Source organism: Oncorhynchus tshawytscha, linkage group LG10 (genome assembly GCF_018296145.1).
Source record: "Oncorhynchus tshawytscha isolate Ot180627B linkage group LG10, Otsh_v2.0, whole genome shotgun sequence".
In the NCBI taxonomy this organism is placed as follows: domain Eukaryota; kingdom Metazoa; phylum Chordata; class Actinopteri; order Salmoniformes; family Salmonidae; genus Oncorhynchus; species Oncorhynchus tshawytscha.
Genome location: NC_056438.1, coordinates 84,666,741 through 84,678,909, shown reverse-complemented (window position 1 = coordinate 84,678,909; position 12,169 = coordinate 84,666,741). Strand labels below are relative to the sequence as shown.

General features: G+C 38.7%; 1 protein-coding gene across 2 annotated transcripts in view; it reads left to right on the top strand.

The window, feature by feature from the left end:
* atp6v1h (ATPase H+ transporting V1 subunit H) overlaps positions 1-12,169 on the top strand; it is a 99,289-nt gene that overhangs the window by 67,758 nt on the left and 19,362 nt on the right. For both annotated transcript variants that reach the window (XM_042329287.1, XM_042329286.1), the window contains 4 exons: positions 424-521; positions 6,400-6,592; positions 8,726-8,904; positions 9,480-9,605. In XM_042329287.1, coding sequence (XP_042185221.1) covers positions 424-521; positions 6,400-6,592; positions 8,726-8,904; positions 9,480-9,605 — 596 coding nt within the window. The remainder of the gene's footprint in view (positions 1-423; positions 522-6,399; positions 6,593-8,725; positions 8,905-9,479; positions 9,606-12,169) is intronic.

The following is a 12,169-nucleotide window of genomic DNA, read 5'->3' as shown; positions in this document are numbered from 1 at the left end:
ACTGCTGCTGCTGCTGCTAGTACTGCTGCTGCTACTACTACTGCTGCTGCTAGTACTGCTGCTGCTACTGCTGCTACTACTACTACTGCTGCTGCTAGTACTGCTGCTGCTACTACTACTACTGCTGCTACTACTACTACTGCTGCTACTACTGCTGCTGCTACTACTGCTGCTGCTGCTAGTACTGCTGCTGCCTCTTCCCACTCTCTTCCCTTGCTCTTTACTCACTCTTCCCAGTTACTGTTGAGCACTCACTGTGACTCATGTTTTTGTTAAAAGGCCTATATAGATTGATTGATTGATTGATGGAGGTTGGTGATGTTGACCACAACAGTTTCAGAATGGATGACCAGGTCATTCCAAATCCCTTCCCATTTCCCTGACCACACTTTGTGTGTGTCTCTCTGTTTCTCCCCCCTCCAGAGCTCCCAGTATGTGCAGTGTGTGGCAGGCTGTCTCCAGCTGATGCTGAGGGTCAATGAGTACAGGTTTGCCTGGGTGGAGGCGGACGGGGTCAACTGGTGAGTCTCTGGATAATGCTACTACCTATTAATACTACCTTATATCTTAACAAATGGTGAGTTACTGGATACTATTACTATATCTAATAATATTACTACATCTAATAATATTACTACATCTAATAATATTACTATATCTAATACTATTACTACATCTAATACTATTACGACTAGTGTCTGAATACTATTACTACATCTAATACTATTACTACATCTACTACTGCTACTACATCTAATACTGCTACTACATCTAGTACTGCTACTACATCTAGTACAGTTACTACATCTAATACTATTACTACATCTAATACTATTACTACATCTAATACTGTTACTACATCTAATACCATTTCTACTAGTCTCTGGGTACTATTACTACATCTAATACCATTACTACTAGTCTCGGTGTACTATTATTATTACTACATCTAGTACTATTACTACATCTAATACTGTTACTACATCTAATACTATTACTACATCTAATACTATTACTACATCTAATACTGTTACTACATCGAATACCATTTCTACTAGTCTCTGGGTACTATTACTACATCTAATACCATTACTACTAGTCTCTGTGTACTATTATTATTACTACATCTAGTACTATTACTACATCTAATACTGTTACTACATCTAATACTGTTACTACATCTAATACTATTACTACATCTAGTAATGTTACTACATCTAATACTGTTACTACATCTAATACTGTTACTACATCTAATACTGTTACTACATCTAATACTATTACTACATCTAATACTATAACTACATCTAATACTATTACTACATCTAATACCATTTACTGCTAGTCTCTGGGTACTATTACTACATCTAATACCATTACTACCAGTCTCTGGGTACTATTACTACATCTAATACCACTACTACCAGTCTCTGGGTACTATTACTATTACCATGCCCCAGGACTACCTGACATGATGACTCCTTGCTGTCCCCAGTCCACCTGACCGTGCTGCTGCTCCAGTTTCAACTGTTCTGCCTTATTATTATTCGACCATGCTGGTCATTTATGAACATTTGAACATCTTGGCCATGTTCTGTTATAATCTCCACCCGGCACAGCCAGAAGAGGACTGGCCACCCCAGATAGCCTGGTTCCTCTCTAGGTTTCTTCCTAGGTTTTGGCCTTTCTAGGGAGTTTTTCCTAGCCACCGTGCTTCTACACCTGCATTGCTTGCTGTTTGGGGTTTTAGGCTGGGTTTCTGTACAGCACTTTGAGATATCAGCTGATGTACGAAGGGCTATATAAATAAATTTGATTTGATTTATTACTACATCTAATACTATTACTACGTCTAATACTATTACATCTAATACCATTACTACTAGTCTCTGGGTACTATTACTACATATGATACTGTTACTAGATCTAATACTATTACTACATCTAATACCATTACTACTAGTCTCTAGATACTATTACTACATCTAATACCATTACTACATCTAATACTATTACTACATCTAATACCATTACTACCAGTCTCTGGGTACTATTTCTACATCTAATACTATTACTACATCTAATACCATTACTACTAGTCTCTGGGTACTATTACTACATCTAATACTATAACTACATCTAATACTATTACTGCATCTAATACTATTACTGCATCTAATACTATTACTACATCTAATACTATTACTACATCTAATACTATTACTACATCTAATACTATTACTACATCTAATACTATTACTACATCTAATACTATTACTACATCTAATACTATTACTACTAGTCTCTGGGTACTATTACTACATCTAATACTATAACTACATCTAATACTATTACTGCATCTAATACTATTACTACATCTAATACTATTACTACATCTAATACTATTACTACATCTAATACTATTACTACATCTAATACCATTACTACTAGTCTCTGGGTACTATTACTACATCTAATACTATAACTACATCTAATACTATTACTACATCTAATACTATTACAACATCTAATACTATTACTACATCTAATACCATTACTACTAGTCTCTGGGTACTATTACTACATCTAATACTATAACTACATCTAATACTATAACTACATCTAATACCATTACTACATCTAATACTATTACTACATCTAATACTATTACTACATCTAATACTATTACTACATCTAATACCATTACTACCAGTCTATGGGTACTATTACTACATCTAATACTATTACTACATCTAATACTATTACTACATCTAATACCATTACTACCAGTCTATGGGTACTATTACTACATCTAATACTATTACTACTTCTAATACCATTACTACCAGTCTCTTGGTACTATTACTACATCTAATACTATTACTACATCTAATACTATTACTACATCTAATACCATTACTACTAGTCTCTGGGTACTATTACTACATCTAATGCTATAACTACATCTAATACTATTACTACATCTAATACTATAACTACATCTAATACTATAACTACATCTAATACCATTACTACATCTAATACTATTACTACATCTAATACCATTACTACCAGTCTCTGGGTACTATTACTACATCTAATACTATTACTACATCTAATACCATTACTACTAGTCTCTGGGTACTATTACTACATCTAATACTATAACTACATCTAATACTATTACTACATCTAATACTATTACAACATCTAATACTATTACTACCAGTCTATGGGTACTATTACTACATCTAATACTATTACTACATCTAATACCATTACTACCAGTGTCTTGGTACTATTACTACATCTAATACTATTACTACATCTAATGCTATTACTACATCTAATAGCATTACTACCAGTCTCTTGGTACTATTACTACATCTAATACTATTACTACATCTAATACTATTACTACATCTAATACTATTACTACATCTAATACTATTACTACATCTAATACTGTTACTACATCTAATACTATTACTACATATAATACTATTACTACATCTAATACCATTACTACTAGTCTCTGGGTACTATTACTACATCTAATACTATAACTACATCTAATACTATTACTACATCTAATACTATTACAACATCTAATACTATTACTACATCTAATACCATTACTACTAGTCTCTGGGTACTATTACTACATCTAATACTATAACTACATCTAATACTATTACTACATCTAATACTATAACTACATCTAATACTATAACTACATCTAATACTATTACTACATCTAATACCATTACTACCAGTCTATGGGTACTATTACTACATCTAATACTATTACTACATATAATACCATTACTACCAGTCTCTTGGTACTATTACTACATCTAATACTATTACTACATCTAATACTATAACTAATACTATTACTACATCTAATACCATTACTACCAGTCTATGGGTACATTACTACATATAATACTATTACTACATATAATACCATTACTACCAGTCTCTTGGTACTATTACTACATCTAATACTATTACTACATCTAATACTATTACTACATCTAATATCATTACTACTAGTCTCTGGGTACTATTACTACATCTAATACCATTACTACATCTAATACCATTACTACATCTAATACTATAACTACATCTAATACTATTACTACATCTAATACTGTTACTACATCTAATACTATTACTACATATAATACCATTACTACCAGTCTCTTGGTACTATTACTACATCTAATACTATTACCTACATCTAATACCATTACTACTAGTCTCTGGGTACTATTACTACATCTAATACTATTACTATATCTAATACCATTACTACTAGTCTCTGGGTACTATTACTACATCTAATACTATAACTACATCTAATACTATAACTACATCTAATACCATTACTACATCGAATACTATTACTACATCTAATACCATTACTACCAGTCTCTGGGTACTATTACTACATCTAATACTATTACTACATCTAATACCATTACTACTAGTCTCTGGGTACTATTACTACATCTAATACTATAACTACATCTAATACTATAACTACATCTAATACTATTACTACATATAATACCATTACTACCAGTCTATGGGTACTATTACTACATCTAATACTATTACTACATCTAATACCATTACTACCAGTGTCTTGGTACTATTACTACATCTAATACTATTACTACATCTAATGCTATTACTACATCTAATACCATTACTACCAGTCTCTTGGTACTATTACTACATCTAATACTATTACTACATCTAATACCATTACTACATCTAATACTATTACTACATCTAATACCATTACTACCAGTCTCTGGGTACTATTACTACATCTAATACCATTACTACATCTAATACTATTACTACATCTAATACCATTACTACTAGTCTCTGGGTACTATTACTACATCTAATACCATTACTACTAGTCTCTGGGTACTATTACCACATCTAATACCATTACTACATCTAATACTATTACTACATCTAATACCATTACTACTAGTCTCCGGGTACTATTACTACATCTAATACTATTACTACATCTAATACCATTACTACCAGTGTCTTGGTACTATTACTACATCTAATACTATTACTACATCTAATGCTATTACTACATCTAATACCATTACTACCAGTCTCTTGGTACTATTACTACATCTAATACTATTACTACATCTAATACTATTACTACATCTAATACCATTACTACCAGTCTATGGGTACTATTACTACATCTAATACTATTACTACATATAATACCATTACTACCAGTCTCTTGGTACTATTACTACATCTAATACTATTACTACATCTAATACTATTACTACATCTAATACCATTACTACTAGTCTCTGGGTACTATTACTACATCTAATACCATTACTACATCTAATACCATTACTACATCTAATACTATAACTACATCTAATACTATTACTACATCTAATACTGTTACTACATCTAATACTATTACTACATCTAATACCATTACTACTAGTCTCTGGGTACTATTACTACATCTAATACCATTACTACTAGTCTCTGGGTACTATTACTACATCTAATACTATAACTACATCTAATACTATAACTACATCTAATACCATTATTACATCTAATACTATTACTACATCTAATACCATTACTACCAGTCTCTGGGTACTATTACTACATCTAATACCATTACTACATCTAATACTATTACTACATCTAATACCATTACTACTAGTCTCTGGGTACTATTACTACATCTAATACCATTACTACTAGTCTCTGGGTACTATTACCACATCTAATACCATTACTACATCTAATACTATTACTACATCTAATAACATTACTACTAGTCTCTGGGTACTATTACTACATCTAATTCTGTTACTACTTGTCTCTGGGTACTAACGAATGTATTTCTCTGTTAACAGTATGCAGTGATTGTAACAATGCTGTTACCACTACCTTCTATCTGTTAGGCTCACATCATTAGTGTGGTTGGAGAGGTCCAGTGCTTTAACCTGTTTGACTACACTAGAAGATTAAGTTAGCCAAACCACTGCTGTTATCTGTAACTCAAGCTATAAACTCCTAAACCATGCAATAAAACCATGAGGCACCATAAAACTACGCTGATCGACCTGTGTGGTTTCCTGTACCAGATCGGGTTCTGTGTGTTTCTAACCCCTGTACCACATGACCCCTGACCCTGTTCTCTCTCCTCCCTCTAGCGTTGCGGCTGTGCTCAGTAACAAGTGTGGTTTCCTGTACCACCTGACCCCTGACCCTGTTCTCTCCTCCCTCTAGCATCACGGCTGTGCTCAGTAACAAGTGTGGTTTCCTGTACCACCTGACCCCTGACCCTGTTCTCTCTCCTCCCTCTAGCATCACGGCTGTGCTCAGTAACAAGTGTGGTTTCCAGCTGCAGTACCAGATGGGGTTTTGTGTGTGGCTGCTGGCCTTCAACTCTCAGCTCTGTGAGCAGCTACGCCGTTACAACGTGGTGCCGGCCCTGTCTGACATCCTGCAGGAGTCTGTCAAGGAGAAGGTCACGCGCATCATCCTGGCTGCCTTCAGGGTACGTACTGCTAGTTAGTTACGGTAGGTAGGTACAGTGGGGCAAAAAAGTATTTAGTCAGCCACCAATTGTGCAAGTTCTCCCACTTAAAAAGATGAGAGGCCTGTAATTTTCCTCATAGGTATACTTCAACTATGACAGACAAAATGAGGGGAAAAAATCCAGAAAATCACATTGTAGGATTTTTAATCAATTTATTTGCAAATTATGGTGGAAAATAAGTATTTGGTCACCTACAAACAAGCAAGATTTCTGGCTCTCACAGACCTGTAACTTCTTCTTTAAGAGGCTCCTCTGTCCTCCACTCATTACCTGTATTAATGGCTCCTGTTTGAACTTGTTATCAGTATAAAAGACACCTGTCCACAACCTCAAACAGTCACACTCCAAACTCCACTATGGCCAAGACCAAAGAGCTGTCAAAGGACACCAGAAACAAAATTGTAGACCTGCACCAGGCTGGGAAGACTGAATCTGCAATAGGTAAGCAGCTTGGTTTGAAGAAATCAACTGTGGGAGCAATTATTAGGAAATGGAAGACATACAAGACCACTGATAATCTCCCTCGATCTGGGGCTCCACGCAAGGTCTCACCCCGTGGGGTCAAAATGATCACAAGAACGGTGAGCAAAAATCCCAGAACCACACGGGGGGACCTAGTGAATGACCTGCAGAGAGCTGGGACCAAAGTAACAAAGCCTACCATCAGTAACACACTACGCCGCCAGGGATTCAAATCCTGCAGTGCCAGACGTGTCGCCCTGCTTAAGTCAGTACATGTCCAGGCTCGTCTGAAGTTTGCTGGAGAGCATTTGGATGATCCAGAAGAAGATTGGGAGAATGTCATATGGTCAGATGAAACCAAAATAGAACTTTTTGGTAAAAACTCAACTCGTTGTGTTTGGAGGACAAAGAATGCTGAGTTGCATCCAAAGAGCACCATACCTACTGTGATGCATGGGGGTGGAAACATCATGCTTTGGGGCTGTTTTTCTGCAAAGGGACCAGGACAACTGATCCGTGTAAAAGAAAGAATGAATGGGTCCATGTATCGTGAGATTTTGAGTGAAAACCTCCTTCCACCAGCAAGGGCATTGAAGATGAAATGTGGCTTTCAGCATGACAATGATCCCAAACACACCGCCCGGGCAACGAAGGAGTGGCTTCGTAAGAAGCGTTTCAAGGTCCTGGAGTGGCCTAGCCAGTCTCCAGATCTCAACCCCATAGAAAATCTTTGGAGGGAGTTGAAACTCTGTGTTGCCCAGCAACAGCCCCCAAACATCACTGCTCTAGAGGAGATCTACATGGAGTAATGGGCCAAAATACCAGCAACAGTGTGTGAAGACATACAGAAAACGTTTGACCTCTGTCATTGCCAACAAAGGGTATTTAACAAAGTATTGAGATACACTTTTGTTATTGACCAAATTCTTATTTTCCACCATGATTTGCAAATAAATTCATAAAAAATCCTACAATGTGATTTTCTGGATTTTTTTTCTAATTTTGTCTGTCATAGTTGAAGTGTACCTATGATGAAAATCACAGGCCTCTCTCATCTTTTTAAGTGGGAGAACTTGCACAATTGGTGGCTGACTAAATACTTTTTTGCCCCACTGTAGTTGGTTACAGTAGCTAGTTGTCTACTTATCCCTGTCTGACATACTGCAAGACTCTGTCAGATAATGAATTCACCATCCACTGTCCATGGCCCCAAAACAAACAGTCTTGTACAGTTTACCACACAATTCAGTCCCATTCAAAATCCTGTTTTCCCTAAGAATAGTGGCTCCAGTTTCAGCACCCTGTTGTCTGTAGGTGGCTCCAGTATCAGCACCCTGTTGGTGGCTCCAGTATCAGCACCCTGTTGGTGGCTCCAGTATCAGCACCCTGTTGGTGGCTCCGGTATCAACACCCTGTTGGTGGCTCCATTATCAGCACCCTGTTGGTGGCTCCAGTATCAGCACCCTGTTGGTGGCTCCAGTATCAGCACCCTGTTGGTGGCTCCAGTATCAGCACCCTGTTGGTGGCTCCAGTATCAGCACCCTGTTGGTGGCTCCAGTATCAGCACCCTGTTGTAGCTTGGTGAGGAGTATGCCCTGGCCATGATACATATTAATATTATTTTTCTAGAACCTGTTGGAGAAGTCAGCGGATAGGGAGACCCATCAGGAGTATGCCCTGGCCATGATACAGTGTAAGGTTCTGAAGCAGCTGGAGAATCTGGACCAGCAGAAGTATGACGATGAGGACATCACTGAAGACCTCAAGTTCCTGCTGGAGAGTCTAGGGGAGAGCGTTCAGGACCTCAGGTTTGTGACTTCTAACCCAGTTAACACCCAGAAAGACTGATACGGTCAACATCGCTCTATATTAAGGGTGTGTTCGTACATTCACTCTGGAGTGCCGGAGTGCTCTGGGTGTTCGTACATTTAATCTGGAGTGCCGGAGTGCTCTGGGTGTTCGTACATTTGGAAAATAGGGTTGACTCGAGCGTTCTGACCTCGGCAGTCAAGCACCCAAGCTAACTGGCTAATGTTGGCTAGTTTGCTAGCTACTTCCAGACACAAATGAGAGAATACCTCACTCTGATAATTTTACTCTCCTTCTTCTTCTCTCTCTCGGTCTCCCTCTTTTTCTCTCTCTCTCGGTCTCCCTCTTTTTCTCTCTCTCTTGGTCTCCCTCTTTTTCTCTCTCTCTCGGTCTCACTCTTTCTCTCTCTCTCTCGGTCTCCCTCTTTTTTCTCTCTCTCTCTCTCTCTCTCTCTCTCTCTGTCTCCCTCTTTTTTCTCTCTCTGTCTCCCTCTTTTTTTCTCTCTCTCTCTCGGTCTCCCTCTATTTTTCTCTCTCTCTCCCTCTGTGTGCCGCCTCCTGTGTCTCCCTCTCAGTTCGTTTGATGAGTACAGTTCGGAGCTGAAGTCTGGTCGCCTGGAGTGGAGCCCGGTCCACAAATCAGAGAAGTTCTGGCGTGAGAATGCAGTCCGCCTCAATGAGAAGAACTACGAACTCCTCAAGTAAGACTCCTAGTGTTCACTAGATTTGGGTGGGATACAAATGTTCATATCATACTACCAGCCTTCTCTAACCCCGGGATTTTTGATATTACCGGCTTAGTACACAAGGCGGCGCCCAAAAAAAACACTTAGGCGTTTATTACCGGAATGCTAACAAAATTTGCACAAGTAATAGCGAATTTCCATGGAGGCTGCTAGCTAAATATGCTAATAAGCACAAACGAAAATAAACTAATTGCAAAGACAGGCTATCCAGCTCATAAAGTTATACATAAGTAGGAGCTACCGAATGTTATTTTAGGTGAATTTGGAAATATACAAACAAATGTGAACGAGAGACATTGTGCAAATGAACAACGTTTGACTGCCTCTCCAGCAGCACGTCTACACACTGTGTCTTTGTGGAGTCGCTAGGGCAACGGGCCTGCCTGCTCTGCACGGAGAAGAGGTGGGGAGGAGCAGACAGGCTGAGAACAGAGAGGAGAAAAAATTCAAGGAAATTAAGATAGCAGTGGCAGCTGTACTGATCCAAAGGGCTTTGACTTCTCAAACACGGCAGGAAGCTAACACAATATGATGCCCCATCACCTTATTAATTCAGCCACTTACTGAGCTAAGTAGCAAGTTAAACTTAGGGGTTGTGTTAACGCAGAACTACACATACTTTGTGCCCCTACAGATGTGTGTGGTGCATGATGCCCCTGATTAGTGGATATGTGTTGTTTTAAGGTGTTATAGATGGATTTCTAACAACCATATAGGCTAAAAAAGTTACACATGTCAAAATGGAGGGCCCCTCAGGGGTGTGTACTCAGTACCCTCCTGTACTCCCTGTTAACCCAAGACTGTGTTGCCAAACACGACTCCAACACCATCATTAAGTTTGCTGATGACACAACAGTGGTAGGCCTGATCACCAACAACGATGAGACAGCCTATAGGGAGGAGGTCAGAGAACTGGCAGTGTGATGCCAGGAAAACAACCTCTCCCTCAACGTGAGAAAGATGGAAGTGATTGTGGACTACAGGAAAAGGAGGGCCGAACAGGCCCCCATTAACATCGACGGGGCTGCAGTGGAGCGGGTCGAGAGTTTCAAGTTCCTTGGTGTCCACATCACCAACGATCTATCATGGTCCAAACATACCAAGACAGTCGTGAAGATGAAACGACAAAACCTTTTCCCCCTTAGGAGACTGAAAAAATGTGGCATAGATCCTCAAAAAGTTCTACAGCTGCACCATCGAGAGCATCCTGACCGTTTGCATCACCGCCTGGTATGGCAACTGCTCAGCAGTTCCCCATTAGTTCATGCAGCTACTCTTCCTGGAGTCCAGCAAAATTAAGGCAGTTTATACAATTTTAAAAACATTACAATACATTCAGACTGTGTGCCCTGAGGCCCCTACTCCACCACTACCACATATATACAGTACTAAATCCATGTGTACGTGCGTGTCTGTGCCTAAGTTTGTGCTGCTCCACAGTCCCCACTGTTCCATAAGGTGTTATTATCTGTTTTTTAAATCCAGTTTTACTGTTTACATCAGATACTTGATGTGGAATAGAGTCCCATGTAGTCATGAATCTATGCAAGTGCTGTGTGCCTCCCAGTCTGTTCTGGACTTGGGGACTGTGAAGAGACCTCTGGTGGCTTGTCTTGTGCGGTAGGCATGAGTATCTGAGCTGTGTGCCAGACAGCTCGGTGCATTCAACATGTCAATACCGCTCATAAATACAAGTAGTGATGAAGTCGATCTCTTCTCCACTTTGAGCCAGGAGAGATTGACATGCATATTATTAATATTAGCTCTCTGTGTACATCCAAAGGCCAGCCGTACTGCCCTGTTCTGAACCAATTACAATTTTCCTAAGTCCTTTTTTGTGGCACCTGACCACACTACTGAACAGTTGTCAAGGTGCGACAAAACTAGGGCCTGTAGGACCTGCCTTTTTGACAGTGCTGTTGAGAAGGTTGAGCAGCACTTTATTATGGACAGACTTCTCCCCATCTTAGCTACTGTTGTATCAATATGTTTTGACTATGACAGTTTACAATCCAGGGTTTCTCCAAGCAGTTTAGTCAACTCAAATTGCTAAATTTCCACATCATTTATTACAAGATTTAGTTGAGGTTTAGGGTTTAGTGAGTGTTTTGTTCCAAATGCAATGTCTTTAGTTTTAGAAATATTACCCACTCCGAAGCTAACTGCATCTCTTTCTGAAGTGTTGCAGTCATTTCACTCAACATAGTGTTGAGTCGTCCGCGTACATAGACACTGGCAATTCATTAGTAAAGATTGATGAAAGTAATGTGCCTAGACAGCTGCCCTGGGGAATTCCTGATTCTACCTGGATTGTGTTGGAGAGGCTTCCATTAAAGAACATCCTCTGTGTTCTGTTAGACAGGTAACACTTTATCCACAATATAGCAGGGGTGTAAAGCCAGAACACATAAGTTTTGCCAGCAGCAAAAGCCGCACTGAAGTCTAACAAAACAGCCCCCCCAATCTTTTTGTCATCAATTTCTCTCAGCCAATCATCAGTCATTTGTGTAAGTGCTTTG